Below are 24509 nucleotides of genomic sequence, written 5' to 3'. Positions count from 1 at the left end.
AGAATGTCAGACTTCAGTCTCATATGGCTGGGAAAGATAGTGTGAATTTACAGAAAATATGCTCTCATTTTAGCTGCTGGAGCCGTTACCATAACCTCTCTGGGAAAATCATGAAAAAACTGTTCTCTCTCAAACATGATTCATGAAATCCTAGCAGGGTAAAATCACCTTGGAACACACCACAATTCTTAAAATTAGCAGTTGGGGAGCGTGCGGGCTACAGCCAGTTTTTGATGTATTCTGTGCTATTCACTCCTTCAATATTTTCTGTCAGCCAACTATATGCTAGTTGTTTCTCCATGATTGGCTCCCAGCATCTTCCCCTGGCCCTCTAGAAGGCGTATCCTATTTGCCATCGACTGGAGTTTCACTGTTAAGTCCTTAACTTGTGAAGTACACATTGTTAGTGCATTTGCATTATTGTGGACCTTGTCCTTGAGTTTATGCTGATCATCATAGAGTTAGGTCTGTGGCTACTCTATCAATTTTAGTTTGTTTCTAGCACTGCATGTGTACTTTCAATTACCTACAGGACCTGGTCCAACTTATCCTGGTCCATGCCTATCTCTGGTACAATAGGTGTTCCACTGAGGCGAATCCTGGCGAGGTCTGACTGCATATCCACAGTTTTTACCTCCTGCGTTGTCATCCTGATCATCCTTTTTTTGCCCATCTGTGGCAGTGAGGTGTCAAATGCTGTATCCAAACCTCCTATGAGAGGTACCTGGGGGAGTTAAACAAGGATAGCTACTGCCTGCCAGTCACTCGAACAACTAGTGGGCCATAGTGAAAGTAGCACTCAGGACAGACGTTCCGAGCTATTGTGACTTGTTCAGACTGCACCAAGCAGGTGCAGTGATGGACTATGCTGAGCCTGTATGTGTTGCAGCAGTACCAGGTGTGTGGTGTTGTATGTGTTGCGTAGAAGGTAATAGTTAGAGCACCCCCAGAGGCATGTTAGGCCTCAGAATCTGCCTCCCTGCATCCAGCAAACCCTACTGTCTCGTCCTTTTCCAGCGCTGCCAGCCTTGTTACCAGGGGTTAGGGGTACAGTTTACTCTGTCGCCAAAAGCTGCTCAGGTGCTTACACTTCTTAGGTCTCTCCACTAGCTCACTGCAGCCGCCGCCGTCCTTCAGAGGATGGTGAGGTTCAGAGGTGGTGCCACTGTCCAGCACAACTGGACCAGCTACTGTGTTGCTCCAAAGGGGATGAGATTTGTGGTATTTTGCTGGCTGCAGCGCAGGTAACGAGTAGTAGTTATCTCTTCTGGAGATATCCCCCTGTAAACAGTTGCAGTTCATGCTGTGCCAGGCAGCGTGTAAGCCATACTGACAAGGTTTGAGGGTGGCAATCACAAGGGATGTGTGAACAGGTCGCAGAGGAGTATTCCCGAGGCGCATGAAAACAATTATACTGTTGGCGCTGTCTTTCCTTCAGAGACTTCCACTGCGGTTCTGTCTGCGTTCATCGGCTCTACAAAGGGACAGATTGGTGAGATCCAAGAGTCAGCTCAGAATCGCATCAACCTAGTTAGTGGCCGGCACAGTTCCAGCACTGGTGATCAGTCACCAGGGCTCGGATTAGGCCCCAAGATCCGCACGGACACCAACGACAGCTGACCTGTCTCAATCTTCATTCTTAGGAGGCCCCATCATAAGGACCGACGCTGATCCAAGGGTGTAGAGGCTGCTCTCACGCACCTCCAACATACCTGAGGGCAACACGGTCAGAACACAGCTGCCGAGCTTCTGCCTGTGTCGTAGCCTCAGGCCATCATCCTGCTTGATCAGCACAGCAGCAAGGTCACTTCAAAGCAGGTGATGCAGTGTTCCCACTACAGAGCACTAGGCTCAGGTAGAGGTCTGTGGCTGGGCTCCCCATGCCGAAGTAGACAGATTTTGTTTTGCACAGTGTTGGAGCTCTCAGAGTGCATCTGCCATGTTTGGCGGTTAGCCACACCCCCTCAACTTTCAGCGGCTTTTGATGCCATTGCTCATGCTATCCTTCTGGACAGATTCACCTTGGTAGAACATGGCAACAAACGCTTGCGCAACTAATTATTTTGTTTCATACTGCAGTTAAAGGATCTATGGTCCTTTTTTCTTGCAGTAGGTTATGCCTTGTTGTTGGGATCCGTACCCTTCATAACACAGACCTTGCCCCTCTGTTTATTGGCTTTGTATTCTACGTGTATATTCAAGTTGAAAGGAGGGCGAGCCTTTTCAGCTCTGTCAAGTAATCTGACTTCTGGGAAGCTCTAAAATCATATAACATTATGCACAATAAAAAGTGTAATTATAACTAGATAGCTAAATGTCCTCAGTGCAAGAAACTGTAAGAAAAATGCATTCCCACACAAAGAATACTAGTTTATGATTACAGGTTCTGTAAATTGACAATCTAGCTTCTTAGTCGCACAACCTTAAAAACCTTTAGAGTCATGAACATCCAATCAATCAAACAAATATCTTAAGCACACTACTCACCCGGTAGGCTCTCAAGGCCAGGGGGTTCGGGGGGAGCAGTTACTGCTCGAAAAGCCATGTTTTGAGGTGCTTTCTGAAAGTTAGGAGGTCCTGGGTCTTGCGCAGGTTGGTGGGGAGGGGGTTCCAGGTTTTGGCAGCAAGGTGGGAGAAGGACGTGGTGCGTTGGATGTGGGGGACTGTAGCGAGTGCGAGGTCGGCGGAGCGGAGCTTTTGAGTTGGTTTGTGGAAGTTGATTTGTTCGTTGAGGTAGGCTGGTCCGGTGTCGTGGAGGGCTTTGTGAGCGTGGACAAGGATTTTGAAGATGATCCTTTTGTTGATGGGCAGCCAGTGTAGGGAGCTGAGGTGGGCGGAGATGTGTTTGTGACGAGGAAGGTTGAGGATGAGACGTGCGGCTGCGTTCTGGATTCGCTGGAGTTTTCTCTGAAGATAGGCTGTGGTCCCTGCGTAGAGGGCGTTGCCATAGTCCAGTCTGCTGCTTATAAGGGCATGAATGACCGTTCTTCTTGTTTCTAAAGGAATCCATTTGAAAGTCTTGCGTAGCGTGCAAAGGGTGTTGAAGCAGGAGGATGATATGGCGTTGATTTGCTGAGTCATGGAGAGAGATGAGTCCAGTATGATGCCAAGATTGCGTGCATGCGTGCGTGGGTGGTGGGTATTGGGGGTGGTCCAAGGATGGTGGGCCACCAAGAGTCATTCCATTCTGTCTTGTTGGGGCCGAAGATGATGATCTCGTTTTTTTCTGAGTTCAGTTTGAGATGGCTTGCTGTCATCCAGTTAGTGATGGCGAGGAGTCTGGCGTGTTGTCAGCGTATGAAATGATGGTGAGGCCGTGGGGGCAGATGATGTTGGCGAGAGGAGCCATGTAGATATTGAAAAGGGTGGGGCTGAGGGAGGATCCTTGGGGGACCCCACAGATGGGCTTGGTGGCTGTAGACCGGAAAAGAGGGAGGCAAACTCTTTGGCTCCTTTCGGAGAGGAAGGAGATGAGCCAGTCCAGGGCTTTGTAGCGAATTCCGGCATCAAAGAGGTGTGTGAGGAGGGTTTTGTGGCATACGGTGTCAAAAGCTGCGGAGAGGTCTAGGAGGATGAGTGCGATATCCATAGTAGTAGTGGGAATTAAAGCTGAGCTGTTGCATCAGTCGGAGATGAAGTGAGTAGAAAAGTTTGTTATAGGTATTATTTAATAATGCATGATTATGGATCTGATGTACAAAGCTTTTTATCAGTCCCAAACATTTAGATTCTCTAGTTCAGAGGGTTTGCAACCATTTAAAAGCTTTTTGGGGATTTACCAACCATATTCAGTGATTGGGAAAAGTATTTCTGAATCGGTGAATGGGTTTACAAATTGATTACAAGAAGCTGTTTGGAAGAAAGATGCTGTGTCTTCCCTTCAAAATTGCGATTTCGTACCCTGATGTATCAGTCACTTGCAACTGTAATTCTGGTTGCAAATCATTGATCAGTTACAGACTCCCAAGTCAAGTGGTACCTGATGGGTCCCCTTTTTATCCTTTGCTTTTTGTAAATGATGAAAAAAGTATCCAGGGCAGTCGCCAGTGGTCTATGGGACAATTGCCAACTCAGTGAAACATTGTTTAAAAAAAAAAAAAAAAGCTAACTTTTTTAAAAAAAACATTCTCATTTTCCTTAAAAAGAAGAAGCTGCATTTTTTAAGAAGAAAAAAAAAAGAAGAAGAATTTTTTTTTCTTTCGTTGAACACTGGTATGATGATCTGCTGGCTCTTGCAGTCGACCATCTCTGTGATTGTAGCAAGTCAGCTAGGGTTGCAAATTGTAACTTGTCCAGTTATTATTAATTTTGTCATTCTGTGACCCCCTGTGATTTGATATTTTATGAACCAACCTTTTTGTACATGCATTATTTCGCAAAACTAGATCACATTCGCAAATAAATTAGTGCGCACTTTGCAATCGCTTTTTGTGAATGTGAACATAATACCTCTGGCCCTTAGTGTTGAAAGTCGACACTGATGGCATCCTTTAACATTTATACTTCATATGCTTTTCAGCTTTGTGGGAGAAGGAACTCCTCTTTCTCACACAAACAAAAACTTTAAATGTTGTTGATTGTGTTCTGTACTACATAATCTTGAAGTATAAACCATATTTGTTTACTGAAAGTGTATCCATGATTCATTTAATCATGTATTAACTTTGCTTTTGGCAGCTATATTTTCAGCTCTAAAGAATCTACAAGAAAAGATCAGAAAGCTCGAGTTGCAGCGAATTCAAGCAGAGGAGAACATGAAAACCCTCTCTAAGGAGGCAACAGAGTATAAAAAAGTGGTTGATCGTCAAGCAAAGAGCAAGGAGAGTTCTCATACTGATGTCTCAAAACACAACAACGGTATGTTTAGTGTTAAACTTACTTTACGACTTTGGGTGTGCACACCGGCACTTCTTCAGCCAGAGGTATCACCCACTCACTATGATCATTTTCTGCTTTTGCAATTCTGTTACGTTTGTTATTGTTCTCTGGGCAGCAAAGCATTAAAGTGGTATAGGCATGCACAAGAATCTTCTGATCTTACATCTCTCACTCACATAGTGAGAGTCCATGGTTGTGGTGCCCGAGTGTGCATGTGACTGAGGCCACTGCCCCTCTTGGTTTTCAGATCTTGTACTGTTTACAAGGTCCAATGACGCATGTACTCTGCAGGACCACATTTTTCGAAAAATGTTCCCAAATATGACCGACCGTCCTTTTTAGGTCTGGCCTACAGTCATCTTTTTCTTCATGTCAGCCACTTGTAATGAAAAATGTCATACATAAAAATAAATACATGCATAAATACATAGATATTTTTTTTTTTTTTAGCTGTTAATCATATTTGTCCTTTGTCCACCACCACCTGCCGCATGAGGCAAAAGGGTCAGATACTTCAGCCGTTGGCTCATTTTCACTGAGTGACAGCGTTTTCCAGATCACATTCACATATCCACCTAAAGAAAATGCACATCTGTGCCAGGGTTAGTTGGCTGATATATTACTTACAATGCCCTTTTCTTTGCATTTTTCCTTTTTTCAGTCAACCATGTTTGTTCAAACTATGTTTCCAGTTACATTAATTAAAAGCCAATGGTACCTTTTCTAAGAGCCATTAAGCATAATATTTTCTCGTGATGCGCATTAAAACGGAAATAATTTCTACAACTACACCCAGAAGGAATTACCCATACTTTTCCATTAAACATACATTAAATGGTTTATTTATTCTTTTAAACGTAACATTTTGTATTGATAGCATATGGATGGCACGTATAGGCAGCGCCATTTCTTTTTTCCGTCTTCATAGAGTATGGTTGCAATAAACAGAAATAACTATTACACCTGTTGGCCAATGCCAGACTTGTTTGCTTTGCCAATGGTTGTTTCCTTTGCTTGCCCTCTTGTTTAACCCTTGTATATGGGTACTATTATGTGATTGTTAGTCTGTTTGATCTGTCAGGGACTGGCAGATCTCTTTTGAGATATTGCAAAAGAAAGCAAATATGTTTGATCCTTGAATACAGATCTGCACAAAGTGATACAGTAGTGTTACCTTCATAGTCAAGTTGTGGTCCTACCTCTGGTTTCCTAATTATTGCTGTAAGGTATCTCAGAGATTTTGTAAATTAGTTCAGTTTCTAAAGTTCAGGTCCAGGCCTTATTCCTTTTTTTTGTGGGAGTTTCATGCAAGATGTCAGAATGAGACCCTGTCCATAACGTTGAAATGCACCAATCTTCAAAGCTGACTCACTTGTAGTTCAGTATTCTCTAGAAATATCAACTGCGGATATTCATACAATCTTGATCAATTTTGGTGCCTTTCATTACTCAAGGCTTTACCACCCTCTCCCCCCAGAAACGAAAGCGCTTCTTGTTCTGTTTTTTTACATTCCTGAATACTAATGAAAATGCCATGATGCAGAACATCCACCCACCTTCATTAATTCGGAATGGAAGCAGGGTTTTGAAGTTTTCCTCCTTCTGTCACAAGATCTTCAAAATTAACTGAGGTGTCAAGTGCCACTCCGATCCATGCTGGGGTAGGGGTAGCTCATGGCTGCGTTAAAGTGACAAAATAGGTTGTCCTTTACATATTGCTGTACCAGAGTGAACAGTTTTCTTTCATGTTACTTCATTTAAAAGGAGGACGTAAATGGTTGCTTATAAATGTACCTACGTATTTTTACATCCCTTTTGATTTCATGGTGAGTTTGTTTTATCATGTGTTTTGTTAAGATCAAAAGGAACTGGTAATATTACAAATATGTTGTTTGCTTGTGGCTGGGGAGTTCCCCAAGCTAAAAATATCTAGGTTTCTATACATGCACAGAGACTTCTGATGTCCCACATTGCAGAATTTATGTTAGAGGTGTGTAGCATTTTCATTTCAGAGCTACTCACTGGCACCTACTGAATAAACTGCAGAGCGGGATAACTGATTTGGGGATTTCCTGCTGTAGTCAGAGAAATGAATTAGTGGTTACTTTTGGAATTTATATGCTAAATTCAGCGATTGAATATTTATATTTTATTAAACTTCCAGATTGTATACTTTTTGTTTGTGATTTTGTCATAGTACGTTACATACCACATGGTTGTTCATGTTGGAGGTGGAGGGTTAGGTCTCTCTAGATGTTTAGATTTTACTGGACTATTTTGAATAGTGAGACTTGTAATATCATGCCAGAATGATATTTGTGGATCAGCATTTCAAATGTTCAGCGTAAAAGAATTTCATTTGATCACACCGAAACCTTGAGTTTTGATTTTTCCACATGTTCATCAGTATCATTAGGAATGAACTATTTCATGTGGGTTTTGATTTTATGTTGGAGAGGTGGCATTAGAAAACCTGCCATACCCTCCGGTGGGATGGGCAAATTGACTTTGAAATATTTTATGATGTAGCTTCTTCAGTAGAATTTTAAGACATACGCTAAAGTGGCAGACCTGTGTCCACAACTGGCAATGTCTCCACATGGTCTGTCAAACTGACACTTTCCTTTTGGCACCCAGTTAATCATTTTAGTTCCCCATAATCAGGCTTTAAAGAAAACACCTTGGCTCAGCTTGGAGTGCATCTGTATATGTTTATTGATATTTGTCATTTGAGCCTACCTGTATATTATGGAAGGTGTTGTGAGATGTTAAATGATGTTGTAGATCAGGTTGAAGTGACGATTTAGATCTTTGATTCACACAATAATGTGACAAATTTCACATACTTACAGTTGGATTTCTCATTTTTTATGCAGAGGATGATTAAGTAATTTGACCCGAATCACACCGTGTTTAGTCAAGTAACAAGGGTAAGAGTTGACTCCAAGTCCCTAGGTTTCTCAGTTGATGACTTGGCTACTAGAACACATCGGCTCCCCGAGTAAAGCACATAGTTTTATATGCTGTGGCAAGCAGGCCCCTCAGCCACCTGCTTCCCGCTGTGCTATGTCCTGTTTTGAACTTGTACCTATGTGATGAAGCATTAATAGGCTGTTACTGCATCATGACATAAGATTTCGTAAAAAGTTTATCAGAAGTGGTGGAAGATAAGATGCCAAAGGTAGAAGAATTAATGCCAGGAAAACTTGATGAGGAAGGGCAGTCTATGTAAAATTCTGCAGCATCTTAACCCCTTTCCTCAAAGACCTTTTTAATGCAATTTGGAGGGGAGAATCCCGATTACCAGGGTCTTGGAAGGAAGCAATAATAACTGTCATATTAAAATCTGGGAAAGATTCCTCGCTTTGTGAATCATACAGGCCAATTTCCCTACTAAAAAATGATTATAAAATATTCACTAGTATACTCGCCAGCGGATTAGGGAAGGGTATTGTGCTGCTGATTCATGAAGATCAGAAGGAGTTTTTAAAAAATAGGCATATGTATCAATTATCCCATGAATTAATTGGGGCGACTGATATGGCATTGGTATCGGATCTTCCTCTGGCAGTTATTACTCTTGACGCTACCAAGGCGTTTGACTTAGTGAACTGGAGCTATTTAAATTACATTTTAGTACATTTGAATTTTGGGCCAAGGTTTTTGGGGGTTATAAAAAGTATTTACGCCAATCCATCGGCAAGAGTTTTGAGAAATTGGAATCTAACTCCTCCTTTTTCCATTACTAGAGGGACTAGACAAGGTTGCCCTCTCTTCCCCCCTACTTTTTGATGTGTATATAGAACCGCTCGCTTGTATGATCAAAAAGGATGCTTTGATAAAAACATTTGTTTACGTGGGTGGGAGAAAAAGTTACCTTTGTATGCTGATGACATTATAATCTATACTACAGACCTTCCCTCGACATTAGATAGATTGGAGGTGATAACACGAATCTTCGGTCAGGTATCGGGATATCAGATTAATATGTCAAAGGCGGAAATTATGACATGGAATATGAATATTCACCATAAACTAATAAAAGAGGAGCTAAAATACCTTGTAGTTAAGATACTGCAGGATCTGGAGAAAACGCCGTCTGTAAATTTGAAGTTTTTGACGCATCAGATAAACTTTTATTAAGCTGGGCTCCTTTAACCTTATACGGGAGGGTGAATTTAGTAAAGATGTTTATTCTCCCGAAGCTGGAATGTTTCCGCTGGAATTTGAGGGAAAAAAGGATACAAGATTTACAATCAAAGATAGATAGTTTTATATGGCCCTACAAGGGAATCAGGATTGCCAGGAAGAAACTCCGTAGAAGCTACGTCAAGGGAGGGATTGCCCTCCTGGATTTTCAGTTATATGCATTGACATTCCAGTTAAAGAATGTTGAAGACCTATTAGTAGCAGAGGAGGTCTCTCCCCCAGAAGAAGGCTATGCTAAATGGTGAAGGGAAAGGGGAGCAGAAATTTCTATACAAATTTGGCCACCCAAGATTTTATAAAAAAGTAAGGCTGAAATCACTAAAAGCGGCAGCTTCTTTGTGGGCCAGAATAAGGAAAATTACAAGCTTATCATATTACAGCATTCATGCCGCTATCTGGGATTCCCCTAGAACCCCGGATTGTCTGAAAGACACTTTAGCTCGCCCTTTGAAGGAGGCAGGTATTATGGAATGGGGACAAGTATTGCAGGATGGAGTGTTGAAACCCTGGGAACATTTGCCTCTGTGAGACAGTGCTCGATGTCTAAGTTCAAATATTATCAATTACACGCATGGGTAAGATCTTTATGAATAGCGGAAAAGGAGACTAATGAGCTAGTGGAGCTATTACACAAGAACAAGCCATGCAAGAAACACGTTGCTGCCTATTATAGGATACTCTTGGATAGTTTAGATGACAAACAGAATTTCCACGGTTCTATATGGGATGAAGTGGCAAGTAAGGAGGAGATTAACACATTATGGGCAGGTTCTTGGCAACGTCTTTATAGGGTGGTTAAGTCTGCCGTTCATAGAAAGAATCATTTATTTCTTCTACATAGGGCATGTTCTACTCCAAAAAAATTAAACAAATTCAATAAAAATGCTCATGTAGCTTGTAAAAAGTGTGGACTAGAGGGGGCGGATGATACTCATATGTTGATGCTATGTCCTCGGGTTTCAAATTTCTGGGGGGAAGTTTTTGAGACCCTATCCTCTGTGATACAGGCCCCGTTGATAGCTTCCCCAGCTTTAGTTCTATTTGGCTGTACTTTAGAACCGCTAAACCTTTCAAGTGTTCATAGGAATTTGTTATTTTATATAATACTTTTGGCCAAGCGGTAGATCTGCAGGCATTGGAGTTCTACTTCTCCAACCTGGTAGGAATGGGTGAATGCCGCAATAAAAATATGTCAATTAGATCTCTGTAGAACTAGATCCAAAAATATTAAAGAATTATGGCAATCCTGGGTGAATTGGTTTTCTCAGAGTACTAGCTCTTAAGTCTATTGTCCAATGATTATATCGAATGAAAGGGCGGCATACGGTCTGTCCCACCCTTACGTTACCGGTCTTCCAGATGAGGCTGCGCTTGGCCTGATCCAACAGGGATTGGAACACAGATCGGGTCAGGTCATAATGGAAGTACTTTAAGAAATATGATGACAATAAAAAAAAATCGTAAAAAGTTACATCTTAAATTCTTTCCTAAATTGGAGCATGTGTGGGTTGCACCTGATAGACACATTGTTATTCCGGATCATGGCTACATCAGTGTTGGCTTGGTTTCTTTTCACGTCTTTGCCTCCAGTCTGATGGTATCCTGGCAGTAGGTGTGCTGAAAGCTACCAGAAGGGGTGAGGTTGTCAGTCTGATCTGTAGGGGTGCTAGTCATGCTAGCTTTGTAAATGACACAGTTGGTTTTGAAGATGGTGCAAACCAACAAGGGGAACCATTAGCTTTCCATCTTGATGGGGATGATAGGGGTATATATACCTTCCTGGATGAGCTGTTAAACGGGTATAGGAAGAAGTGGCACAGGGTAACACCACCATTCAAATGCAAGAATACAAGGAATATGAACAGCAGTTCCGGAGTCATTTGTTGTGAGAACCGGTTTTGCTTTCTTTTGTAGAAAGAGATTCTACCATATCCTCTTGGTTTTCTTGATATTGTGAACTTTAATGCTGAGGTCAGTGTCCATCGTGTATCCCAGTGAAATGGCGTTGGGTGAAAGTTCATGTTTGAACATTAGTACACAGTCATTGGTGAATCGCTGTGTGATGCAGCTACGTATTCAAATTGTTCTGTTGCAGATAAGAAGTCTCCATATGCTGTTATGGAAATGGCTGTTTCAGGCCCCAACACATTGAGAACACAATACAAGGACATTAGACAGTAGAAGCTCGTGTATCTGTCAAGAGTCTGTTGCTCAAGGTTTATTGTAGATCTTTTTTTTTATCTGGGGAAAGGTGAGGAATCTGTAGAAAATGTCAGCCCGTACAGGTCAAAGGAAAAGGCCTGGAGCCAAACTATCCTGTCACCCAGGCAAACCCGGGTTTGGAGGAGGCACTGGCAGTCAGTATCACAAAGTTTGTAGAGGTTGTTGAAGAGTGGTGGACTTGAGGGACTAGGCCTGGGGAAAGACACAGAAGAAACCCCTAATGATGTCTTATCCAGTCAGTTGGTAACTCACCGAAGTAATAGCAAGTAACACATTGGATTTATCCATAACCCTAGTCATAAAATTAGGCAGACACTGATAAACCCAGTTAAGGGAACCTGCTGCAGAAACAAATAGAGAAAGACAACAGAAAAAGGTAATATTACCTGTGAAGGCAATCATTCTGTATTGTGGCCACCTGCCTTGCAGGCAGTCACATTGAATAATTAGCTAACTTAATTTTTCACTTTAATCTACTCACATTCTGGCTTAACATATACTGCAGTTAGACATAACAGTTCAGCTCTTGTAGGTGCGTTGTGAAAGCAGATATAATTATATGGATAGACCATAGGTGAGGAGTACAGACATAGACTAGGTGCTAAAATATGCTGTGAGCACTGTATAGTAGTCCACTTTATATGTAATTGGAGTTACCCTAGTGGTGGTATTTGTCCTGAGACTAGTATGTATTGCCAATATGCACATTCGTTGCTTATTAGAAAATTCAGTACACATTCATGCATGAAATGTGGAGATATGGAGTTGGATTTACCACTGAGAGTGTTGGAATTCTTTCAACTATTTTATTATGTGCAAGTGGAAAAACTGTTTGTCCTCTTGAAAACCCATATAAAGTCTGGATCATTTTAACATTAGAGAACAAAGAGTCTTTCCACTTGATAAAGTGGTTACATTTTTCTCTTTGGCATGTATTGCAAGGAAATATAATTTTTTTGTTTGTCTCGCATATGGGTGCATCCCACGAGTATTTGTGTTTAAAGCTTATTCTTACAGGAATCTCATTTGTATCCATTCAGCTAGGCTGAGGTGACTCAATAATGATTAATAGAATTGGCCTGCTAGTAATAGATACCATTCTCAGAGCAAGAGCCACCAACAGGGAACCTGCAAAAATAAGTCAGTTGTAGTACACAGTGATCAGTGTGTGCACAGCACATTTTAGGTACTAGTCAATGTCTGTGCTTCTCTTTGGGGTCTGTCATAGTGATGATATCTACATTCCAAGGGTCCCTGTTCCACTGACCAAACACTGCAAAAGCCTGGAAGGAGCAAATGGTCTCAAACACTTTAATATTGTCCCTTCATCTTCTATTCTGTGAAGATCATTGGTCAAGTTAATGGTAGTTTCAGAATATGCTTGAAAGGGGTCATGCTCTCTTCAAGATGTGTTGGAGCAATGCTCATCTGAAAACATTTGGTAGTATGTTTAAACAAGTGTAGGGGTACGTGTGTATAAATGGACACTTTTCTGACTAAACAGTTACTTACAGTTGTGTGATTGTTTAGTTATGCTTTTGTGTGTTTAAGTAGTACTTACAGTTGTGTGATTGTTTAGTTATGCTTTTGTGTGTTTTAAGTAGTCATCCTGAGGTTGAGACTATAAGAGGGGTTCCTCTTGACCACTTTATACCTTATTTAAATCAACACTTTTCATTGAAATACAACCAGCAACTCCTTCTCAGTTGATAATATTGGCACCAAAATTATAATTACTTAGTTGAAAAACAGCCTATTGATTCTCCTGTTAGTTATCCTCTTTAAATTTGAACTACAACTTTGGAGCAGAGATGAAGGGCTAAGTATTGACAGCTTTTTTGCCTTAGGAATCATGTAAGGATTGTAGAACAAAGGCTCACCAAAGATGGTACTTGAGCCACATTGCATCCACAGCACATATTCCAAAAACATCACTGGTGGTCTTACTCCCTGCATAGATGCAAGAATCATTATTCTGGGTAATCACTGAACCCATGCCCTTTATGATTGCATACAGTCTGATATCCCAGAGGACAGAGCTCATTGAAGGTAAGAACTTTCGAGGAAGGCCACATAGCTCAGCCTCTTAAGTATGCAGTGTTCACGCCTCTTTGTAAATATTTAGATTGTCTGGTGGAGCCAGCATGTTTTTAGCCTACCTCTCTTTTGCCAGCTATAGGTAAAGTTATGGATGCGCTTAGAGCAGGGCTATTAAGGTGGAGGAAATAGCTGCATAAATGAATAGTAACCTGATTTTTGCCATAGTATAGCACAGTGCCTGTTATGCTTGTTGTTCTCGACTACTTCCTTATTAACCTGGAATCTGCAGTTTCATTGTGCTGATACATTTGGCTTTATCAGCAGTTTCGCATAGCCACAACACAGTACTGGAGAAACTGATACTGTTGGCATTCAGAACTCCTTTAGGGAATAGTTTGAATCTGTACTTAAAGGCAGGACCGTCCTCTTCTACTCCCAAGACTGCAGGGTTTGTCATTGTGTCCCCAATGCCTTTTAACATTTAGGTGCTTATAGATCCCTTTGTGACTCATTGGTTCTTAGGTCCTTAAAATACATGCACACAAATAGATAGGTACATAGATATATTGATCTATTGATCCAGGGAAGCAGGCAGGCCTGAACAGGTATGTGTTATTGGCTCAAATCATTTGTTCCCTCCTGTATTTGTAGGTGGTCATAGTGCATTTCTGCAAACTGTACATATTCTCATGAACAAATGGCTTTACAGATGGCTTTATTCCTGTAGACTGTGCAATGGCTCTGATATTTAAGAGATAGCTGTAGGACTCTTAACAGACTTAGCTGCGCAGGTGCAAACAAGAAGTCTATTCTGGCTTTAATGGTAAGACTTTTATTATAAAGCCGAGGTCTCCATATCCGTATCTAGGTTTTCCAATTCTGCACCGTGTTTAATTTGTTTTTGTTTTTATTTGTTGATCATTGTTTTCTATCTCAAAAAGTGCTGCCAATGGAAAAGCCATAAAATCGGTGTATAGGATGCATGGAAAGTGCAGAAAACACATGAAGGGGCTCATGGCAAGCAGAAAACAACTTTGGGAGTGTAATCGGATGGTGAAGTGAGTGTGAGGGGCAGCAGGGAGGTGAGCTGGGCATTCCATCCTCTGCAAACAGTATCTTAGAACTTGATATGTAAAGTTTGGTTACCTATTCGTTCGATGGCCAGTACTCTGTTCAGGTTCTAGATACATGTCAGTCTTGTTCTAGTTAGTCTTTCTTTCATTCCTTGCTTTTTTAGTTGCTTCACCATTCATATAGTTTTCATACTAGTTGGTCCCTTCCACTCTTATTTTCTCGCTGAGGGTCCCTAGGTGCTTCCTCCTCACCACCCCACTTATATATGATTAATGCTTATTTTTAAATGCAATTATAAGGTGTAATAATACTTCTTAATTTATTGTGTTTTTTGTTGATTTATGAATAGGGTAGATATAGCATTAATATTGTCAAATGGATGGTGTTTATATTAAATACTATGACACTTACTTTGTTGAAATTTAATATTGCATCACTTTCAATGTTGGGTAAATTGTTACGCATCATTCAGAAACCACATAGTGGAACACATGTTTAAGAGAATGTGTAGCGAGAAAAGAGACTCAGTGAAGCAGATGAAATCATTCGGCATACCGGAGATGTGTTCTCATCATCTTGTCTAAAGGGGAAAGGTGTTGTAGTTTGAATAGCAGCCTCACCCCTGAAAACATTCATAAGTAAGATGTGTATAGACGCAACTCCTTTTAAGGATTGGGTGTGATCCTAAGGAGCAAGTTAAGACTGTTTTTTTTCCCTCCCTAAAAACGAGTACATTTGGTTAGCACACTTAATACAAAGATTGGATGATTGTGAGATCAGCATTAAGATGACACACCATTTTACAAAAATGACGACTTCACTTAATGTCACTAATTTTGTTTTTTTTCTTGGAGTGTTTTCTCACTCATATTTATGTAATCTATTTCTTCAGAGTTGTTATCCCAGTTGTCTGCAGCAGAATCTCGGTGTGCCCTTTTGGAAAAGCAACTGGAGTATATGAAACAGATGGTACGGAAAGCAGAGAATGACAGAACAGCCGTTTTGGAGAAACAGGTACCTTGTTGTCTCTGATTTCTTTGAGTGAAGTCTTGAAAGAAAAGAATATCTTACACATTGATGATGTGCATGGTTACTGGTTTCAAATTTTACTATTTCAAAAGATTGAACGTTGACATTTTGTAGAGTCAAGTCATTAGCCTTGGGCAGCTATATTTTTAAGCAAACCAAAGATAACATGTAATTAGAAGATTAACTAATCTCTCTGGTTAAGTTATTTCTTCCAGAGAAAAGGGTTTCTTTTGTCCAGCGCTAGAAGCTCCTATAATGAACCTGAGCTCTTATCATTCTGACATACACTAAGTCTTACAAATAAAAATTATAAGCAGTGGCAGATAAAGTTGTTAGTCACTGAGACATTGAAGTGACTGATTGTAATGTGTTTTGGTGTTTAGGCCAGAATCTAGTTGTAGGTTCATTATTTGATGTGGCATGTTTGCCTCTAGATCTAGAAAGCACATGGGATGAACACTCAACCTTCTGATGTAAAATGATGAGCTAAGCAGAGCTTTGAAATTATTATTTTGGTAGCCAGGCAGATAAGAGCATAAATAGCTTGTGAGTGTATTGGAGCGGCAAGCCTTTAAATGGTCAGCCATGTCTGCATTAAAGTGATTAAGGGAGATCCCTTCAGCTTATAACACTGTTTTGGTTCCCAAGGCTTTTTCCTTTTAGTCAGGATCCTTCATACCATCCCCTCTCCCTATGTAATTCCTGGCATTGAGTTAAGTTGGACAAGATATAAACATTCATCTCATCTCCTGACAGCCTTGGGATATACGGCTATAGGCATTTTGCCATAGGAAATGTAGATGAGTGCCAATGTGGAGGGCATTTGATAGCTAAAAGTATTGTGGTATTTGACTGAAGCATCTGCAAAAGTAGAAGCTGGTAGCGATGTTCTAATGTAAGGCTGAATGTTTATCCAGTTACTCCTCTTTGTAAATGGCTTGTTCATCAACCCCCAGCTGTTTTGCAGAGATATAGAGGCAACGTAGAATAATAAAATGAAACCAAGGTTAATCCACTCTGCAGCGTGTCGTAGTAATTGGAGCAATAAGAGTGTTCTCTGTAATGAATGCTTTCCATCACTGAAAACATTCCTCTCTTTATTACTAAATCAAGACATGTTTATACCACACACAGCTGATTTTTCTGCACCTTGGAGGGTATTACATTCAGGTAGTGCACAATGATGGTGAGACCTAAATGTTCTCAAAAGTGTGATCTCACCTTCTGAAATGTAATCTATTCCCAGCAAGTTAATTCTTCTGTGTTTTCAGTTTAGGATTTGGTTTACCTCTCGTTCACATGGTATTATTGGTAACAAACTTTGTGTTGTATGAGCAGACATCATTCGAGACTTTTTTTTTTAATCTGTGTCTGATGGATACATTTGGAGGCAAAATAATACAACATTATTTTAGACCTTAGGGTTTTCGTAGACCAGCACAAGTAGGTATAGATATTGACAAAGAACTACAATGTGTTGCATCTGAATGCTGGAAGATGAGTCTCCCTAAGAGTGTAGGATTTTCACTAATTAGAAGATCAGAGTGTGCTGAAACAGGTGTTCTCAGTGCTCGATATCATTGCTTTTTAAGGAGAACAAGTATTCACTCTTGTGCAAAATAGGCAACATTAAGAACTTTCCCGTGATTATACAACTGGCAGATATGCCTGTTGTTCTTAGATATTGTCTGTGGATACAAACATATCCCTTCTTTAGAAGTGTTGATTTGATACTTAGAACATATAATCACTGAACCTAGGAGGCCCATCACCATAAAGACAACATTTGCAAGGGCACAGTTAAAAAAAAATCCTGCACTTTAAGGTTCTTTTTAAAATACTGCCTATTAATGACTAGGAAATTGCAGTCCCACACCTTCTGTAGGCACATAATAATCCACACATCGATATGAAACAAATGGCCTTTACAGACCTTAGTACAAAAAAACTAAGACTTCGTATTCTGATCCATACATAATTTCTAACTTTTTCGTGTCAGTTAATTTTTTTTCTCAAACTTCTTCTTGAGTGTGCAAGGGAACATGTCCTCTCCTAAAATTAATGAGTTTAAACATTGTAGGGTCTGTCACAAGCAGATGTCTGTGACATATCCCCACAAGATGTGAACTCGTTCCTGCTCTGGGAGCCATTCCTGTGACAGGTCGTCATCATGGTCCAAGTCTTTGGGTAAATCAAAATCCCAAAAGAAACGCAAGAAGTCCAAGTGAACCTTATCTCAGCCCTGCCACTCTACTTTACACAAGTTGCAAGGACAGCAGGGAGCCTCTCGATCTTGGTACTGGTCCCCCACCAATTAACCCATTCCACAGTTGATTCCTATACACCTTGAGTTTCCAGGGCCATTGCTGAAGCCTCAACAGGTTGAGGTGTTTAATGAGGCTGTGTTTTGAATCTTTCATACCCTGCCAACTCCCTTTGACATGTGCCTTCGGGCCCCACGGAGGTCTCTAGTCCGGTTATCCCTGGCGTGTACGCCCTCAGAGCTATCTGTGCCTTCTTAACGTGCTTTGGTTTCAATTTTGACACAAGAGCTGACTCCACATTTGGCACCACGATCCATACCAGTTCCTCCCACTTCAACACCAGAGGAGGGCGCCTATCCTATTGCCCTGTCCAACTTCGAGCCAAATTTACCTCAACCTTGTCTGAAATCACACTCTGGTACAGTTGTGACACACCCAGCCCCCACTTATTCCTATTCTGATCAAATAATGGCTTTGCCTAATACCTGCCCTCCTGTACTCTAACAACTATTCAGATCAAACTCTGACAGAGTCAGCCAGTTTTTGGTGATGACGGCGATGAAATTCCCCCATAGCTTTAGTCTGACTTTGTTTTACAGAAATTTGTATTGATTTATAAAGCGAGCCAATCCACATCACAGTTGGTACAGAGCCTCCGTACATGTGGGCATGGAAGAATGGAGTATATTTTTACACCGTATAAGACGAAAAGAGAAGGTACCACAGTTCGGCCCACCTCTCTTCAGGAAATTCAAATATACATAAAGAATTGTGTTCATGCTAGAAGCACAAAGCATATGATACGAAGAGTCTTATGAGGACTCTAATGTGTCTTTCCAAATGATCTTCATTGGCATCATCTTCTTGTTAGCCTGTGCCTGCGAGCATGACTGCCATGGCCCCCATATCTTCTCATGCTTGCAGGGGCATCCTCTGGCTTTATATACCTCCCATTCAAAGAGAGTACCCTGGTTCATCCCTCTCTGCCATTCTTGTATAGTTAGAGTATCTTTTGACCGTCACCTGCGCGCTATATCACTTAGCTGTAATGCAGCCCAGTCCCAGTAGCGTATGGCTAAATATGGACCTTTTTTGTCCCGAATTCCGATGACAATATTTATATGCACTTACAGGATGCCAATAAATTGGACACTTTCCATGACACGGGGTTTGGTTCTTCCCTGGCCCTTCAATGAAGAGATAGCCTCATTCACTGTAGTGCTACGAAGTGTGACTGAAATCCTGGATTTACAATTACGGTCTGTTGAGGTAAAAACCCATATCCTCACTGAAGTCTTACACCCTGGGCAGACCTCACTCAAGCCCTTGTTTTCGTTCAATAAAGCCCTGATTGACCCAGTCATGAAGACTTGGGCTAAATCCTGTTTATGCCTTCCTATAAACCGACGGGTAGCATGACTCCATTGACTTTTTCCAGGTGACCCTGGCGCAGCATTCTACTGCTTGAGAGCCTGATATTTCAGGCATCAACTAGTAGGGCTAATCTCAATTCTTTATCTACAGCCACAACACCCCACCATGCCGCTGCCACAGTCTTGCTCAGGGTCAAAAAGCATTTAGGTATTCAGAAAGAGATGTTCTTTCAGCTAGCTTCGCCCTTCGGTTATTCAGCGCCATCCGTTTGCTGGGGAAAATACTCCAATGGCACATGGGCATGAAGATAATGCTCGCAGTCCTAGAGGAATTCCACACTGATTTAACGCAAACCATTCAGAATGGCCAGGATGCAGCCAGATATGTTATATGATCAAGCCTGCACATGACTGACTGTTTAGGTAGGGATCCACAGGCTTCTCTGTTGACTTCCAGGTGCCCTCATTGATATGCCTTTTTAAAGGTCTTTCTTATTTGGGAAAAAAAACGGACTGTGCTCTAGAGTGCTAAAAAGAAAGTAGAGCCACAGCACTCTCCTGCTTGCCTTTCCACGCCGCCAAGGCTGTATTCCCAACAGTTTTGCTCCTTTTAAGGCCTTGCCAAGCGGTTTTGTCTGTTGGCAATGCCAAGGCCCTTGACCCTAATAGGCACCCCAGTCTCTTAAAGGTCAGGGTGAGGGAATCCAGCAGGCAGCGTCCAGGCCCACTGGGGCACCCAATCTCCCAGCCCCTTCCCTTCAGCAACAGCCTCCAAGCCACTTTAGTTTTCCCTTAGCAGTACACGACTTCCTGGATGGCAAGCCATAACATCAGACAAGTGGGTCCTGCCTTCCTGAATGGCAAGCTATAACAGCAGACAAGTTCAACAGGGCTACACCCTGCCCTTCTTTCCGACCCACCACTTCTTACACCTACATAGAATGGGATTGTCAAAGGGCCACATATCCGTATTGCTGCGGGAAATTCAGGCTCTTTTGGTGAAAGGATTGCAGGGCTAGAAAAATCATAGAAATGTTACTAGACCTGCATAATAATAGAATAATCTACTCGACCTAACTGTATTTTACTTGACCTGTAAACGGGTCTCAAATTGTGTGATCCTAGGCAAATAGTTTACAGAGTCGCCTTTTTTTTTAATTCTCACATATGATGGCACCTTCGAATATGTGAGCTCAGCATTTCTGCAGTACAAAAAACCCTCTTTTGTTTAATTAAGTAGACTAAAGTTTGCTGCATGCATCACAAGAATCTAGCCCACATACCCATGAGGTCTAGCCCACATAACCTAGGACTTCTTTTAGTTTACTAACAACATTGCCATCAGGGCAGGAGTGTTTCTCAGTTTGTTTAAACACTCAATTTTAATAAATATATGTTCGATGGCATCTGTTGCAGCAGATACACATGTTGTGCACAGTCCGCCATCTGGTGTTGGGTCGGAGTGTTACAAGTTGTTTTTCTTCGAAGAAGTCTTTCGAGTCACGAGACCGAGGGACTCCTCCTCTTTGCTTCCATTGCGCATGGGCGTCGGCTCCATCTTAGATTGTTTTTTTTCCGCCCTCTGGTACGGACGTGTTCCTTTTCGCTCCGGGTTTCGGGACGGAAAGATAGTCAAAACTTCGAAAAACTGCGTCGGTATTGTTTCGCTCGGGATCGGGATAGTTAGAATCGACACCGAGTCATGAAGAGCTCCGGTAGCCCTTCGGGGTAATTTCGATCCCCCGTCGGGGCCTGGTCGGCCCGACCGCGTGTAACATCGACACCGATGGAACGGACCCCGTTCCGATTCTGTCCTAAATGCCACAATAAATATCCATATACGGACCAACATTTGGTCTGTAACTTGTGCCTGTCACCCGAGCACAAAGAAGAAACTTGTGAGGCCTGTCGTGCGTTCCGGTCCCGAAAAACGCTCCGTGACCGTCGAGCCAGGAGATTACAGATGGCGTCCACGCCGACAGAACACCGAGAGTTCGAGGAACAAGGAGAAGAGGAGGAAGCCTTCTCCTTCCATGACTCGGACTCGGTTGAATTCGACGTCGATGAAACTGTGAGTAAGACGTCGAAAAGCACACAGCACAAGAAAACAGACAAGGCCCAGGGGACGCCACTGCCAACTGGCCATGGCTCAACCCATAAAGGTGACCGTCCATCGGCACCGAAAAAGGCCAAACTGGTGCCCAGATCGTCCGACTCGGGTCGAGACACAGGCACGCAACATTCTCGGGACCGAGAAAGTGTTGCCGAAAAAGATCGACGCCGAGAAAGCGGAGCCGACGCTGCTCGACGCAGAGACAGCGGCACCGAGGATGATCGACGCCGAGAAGGCTCGACTCCGAAAAAGAAGAGATTCGCCTCGGAGCCGAAAACAAAAAAAGACACAGTTTTGGTGCCAAAACAACCAGCAACCGAACCCACTACCGGCTCATATTCAGAGGAACAATCATTGTCCTCTCAAATGCGTAAACACAGGTTTGAAGAGGAGTTACAGACTACTGATGTAGACCATACACAAAAGAGGATCTTCATCCAGAGTGGAACAGGGAAGATTAGCACTCTTCCACCAATCAGGAGGAAAAGGAGACTAGAGTTCCAAACTGAACAACTAACACCACAAGCAAAGGTGGCAAAGAAAGCAACTCCGCCACCCTCTCCTCCACCTGTAACTCAGATATCACCGGCACAAAATCCGTCACATTCACCGGCTCACACCACCATGAGCCAAGATGACCAAGATGCTTGGGACCTATACGACGCCCCAGTGTCAGACAATAGTCCAGAGTCATACCCTACCAAGCCCTCACCACCTGAGGACAGCACAGCGTATGCGCAGGTGGTAGCTAGGGCAGCAGAATTCCACAACGTGTCGTTACACACAGAACCTGTCGAGGATGACTTCCTTTTTAACACCCTCTCCTCCACCCATAGCAACTACCAAAGCCTGCCTATGCTTCCAGGAATGCTAAGGCACGCGAAGCAAATCTTCAAAGACCCTGTCAAGAGTAGAGCAATCACTCCGAGGGTAGAGAAAAAATATAAAGCACCTCCCACAGACCCTGCTTTTATCACCTCTCAACTGCCACCAGACTCAGTCGTGGTAGGAGCAGCTCGCAAAAGAGCCAATTCACACACATCGGGCGATGCACCACCCCCGGATAAGGAAAGCCGAAAATTCGACGCAGCTGGGAAAAGAGTCGCTGTACAAGCTGCAAGCCAGTGGTGCATCGCAAACTCTCAGGCGCTCCTAGCGCGTTATGACAGAGCCCATTGGGACGAGATGCAGCATCTCATCGAGCATCTACCCAAAGAATTTCAAAAGCGGGCAAAACAGGTGGTTGAGGAGGGACAAAACATCTCCAATAACCAAATACGCTCCTCTATGGATGCAGCGGACACAGCTGCAAGAACAATAAACACTGCAGTAACCATCAGAAGGCACGCTTGGTTACGCACGTCTGGCTTTAAACCAGAAATACAGCAAGCAGTACTCAATATGCCGTTCAACGAACAACAATTGTTCGGACCAGAGGTTGACACGGCGATTGAGAAGCTGAAAAAGGACACTGACACAGCCAAGGCCATGGGCGCGCTCTACTCCCCGCAAGGCAGAGGCACTTTCGGCACCTTCCGTAAAACAACTTTCAGAGGGGGGTTTCGGGGTCAGGCCACACAAGCCAGCACCTCACAATCAACACCGTCTACCTACCAGGGACAGTACCAAAGGGGAGGTTTTCGGAGCCAGTACAGAGGGGGACAATTCCCGAGAAACCGGGGAAAATTTCAAAGCCCCAAAACCCCAACAACCAAACAGTGACTTACAAGTCACTCAACCCCTCCACATAACACCAGTGGGGGGAAGACTAAGTCAGTTTTATCAATCGTGGGTGGATATAACAACAGACACTTGGGTCTTAGCAATTATCCAACATGGTTATTGCATAGAATTTCTACAGATCCCACCAAAAACACAAAAAATGTCAAAACAGCATTTAGACCTCCTAGAAATAGAAGTTCAAGCACTACTGCAAAAAGAAGCAATAGAACTGGTACCATGTACAGAAATAAACACAGGAGTCTATTCACTGTACTTTCTAATACCCAAAAAGGACAAAACACTGAGGCCAATCTTAGATCTCAGAATACTAAACACCTACATCAAATCAGACCACTTTCACATGGTCACGCTACAGGAGGTGTTACCACTGCTAAAGCAACAAGATTACATGACAACCTTAGATCTCAAAGACGCGTATTTCCACATACCGATACACCTTCGCACAGGAAATACCTAAGGTTTGTATTCAAGGGAATACACTATCAATTCAAAGTCTTACCGTTCGGTATAACGACCGCACCAAGAGTATTTACCAAATGCCTAGCAGTAGTAGCCGCACACATCAGAAGGCAGAAAATACACGTATTCCCGTATCTAGACGATTGGCTAATCAAGACCAACTCGCTAATAAAGTGTTCACAACACACAGAGTATGTCATACAAACCCTCTACAAACTCGGGTTCTCCCTCAACTACAAAAAATCACACATTGTGCCGTGCAAAATACAGCACTACTTAGGAGCGGTAATCAACACAACAAAAGGATTAGCCACTCCGAGTCCACAAAGGGTTCAAAATTTTCACAAGGTCATACAGGCCATGTATCCAACACTAAAAATACAGGCAAAAGTGGTTTTAAAACTCCTATGCATGATGTCCTCATGCATAGCCATTGTCCCAAACGCAAGACTGCACATGAGGCCCTTACAACAGTGCCTAGCATCACAATGGTCACATGCACAGGGTCACCTTCTAGATCTGGTGTTGATAGACCGCCAAACCTACATCTCGCTTCTATGGTGGAACAGTACAAATTTAAACAAAGGGCGGCCGTTCCAAGACCCAGTGCCGCAATACGTAATAACAACAGATGCTTCCATGACAGGGTGGGGAGCACACCTCGATCACCACAGCATCCAAGGACAATGGGATGTACATCAAACAAAACTGCATATAAATCACCTCGAATTACTAGCAGTATTCCTGGCGCTAAAAGCATTTCAACCCATCATAACCCACAAATACGTTCTTGTCAAAACAGACAACATGACAACAATGTATTACCTAAACAAGCAAGGGGGAACACACTCGACACAGCTATGTCTCCTAGCACAAAAGATATGGCAATGGGCAATTCACAACCACATTCGCCTAATAGCACAGTTTATTCCAGGGATCCAAAATCAACTAGCAGACAATCTCTCTCGAGATCACCAACAGGTCCACGAATGGGAGATTCACCCCCAAATCCTAAACACTTACTTCAAAATTTGGGGTACACCGCAAATAGACCTATTTGCAACAAAAGAGAACGCAAAATGCCAAAACTTCGCATCCAGGTAC

General features: G+C 42.5%; 1 protein-coding gene across 3 annotated transcripts in view; it reads left to right on the top strand.

The window, feature by feature from the left end:
* Positions 1 to 24509, top strand: part of CEP57 (centrosomal protein 57) — a 210605-nt gene that overhangs the window by 55815 nt on the left and 130281 nt on the right. For all 3 annotated transcript variants that reach the window (XM_069202403.1, XM_069202402.1, XM_069202401.1), the window contains exons 3-4: positions 4678 to 4857; positions 15317 to 15438. In XM_069202403.1, the coding sequence (XP_069058504.1) occupies positions 4678 to 4857; positions 15317 to 15438 (302 nt within the window). The remainder of the gene's footprint in view (positions 1 to 4677; positions 4858 to 15316; positions 15439 to 24509) is intronic.

The sequence above is a fragment of the Pleurodeles waltl genome, chromosome 8 (genome assembly GCF_031143425.1).
Source record: "Pleurodeles waltl isolate 20211129_DDA chromosome 8, aPleWal1.hap1.20221129, whole genome shotgun sequence".
NCBI lineage: Eukaryota > Metazoa > Chordata > Amphibia > Caudata > Salamandridae > Pleurodeles > Pleurodeles waltl.
Note: the sequence above shows the minus strand (reverse complement) of the source record. Positions and strands in the feature narration are given on the sequence as shown.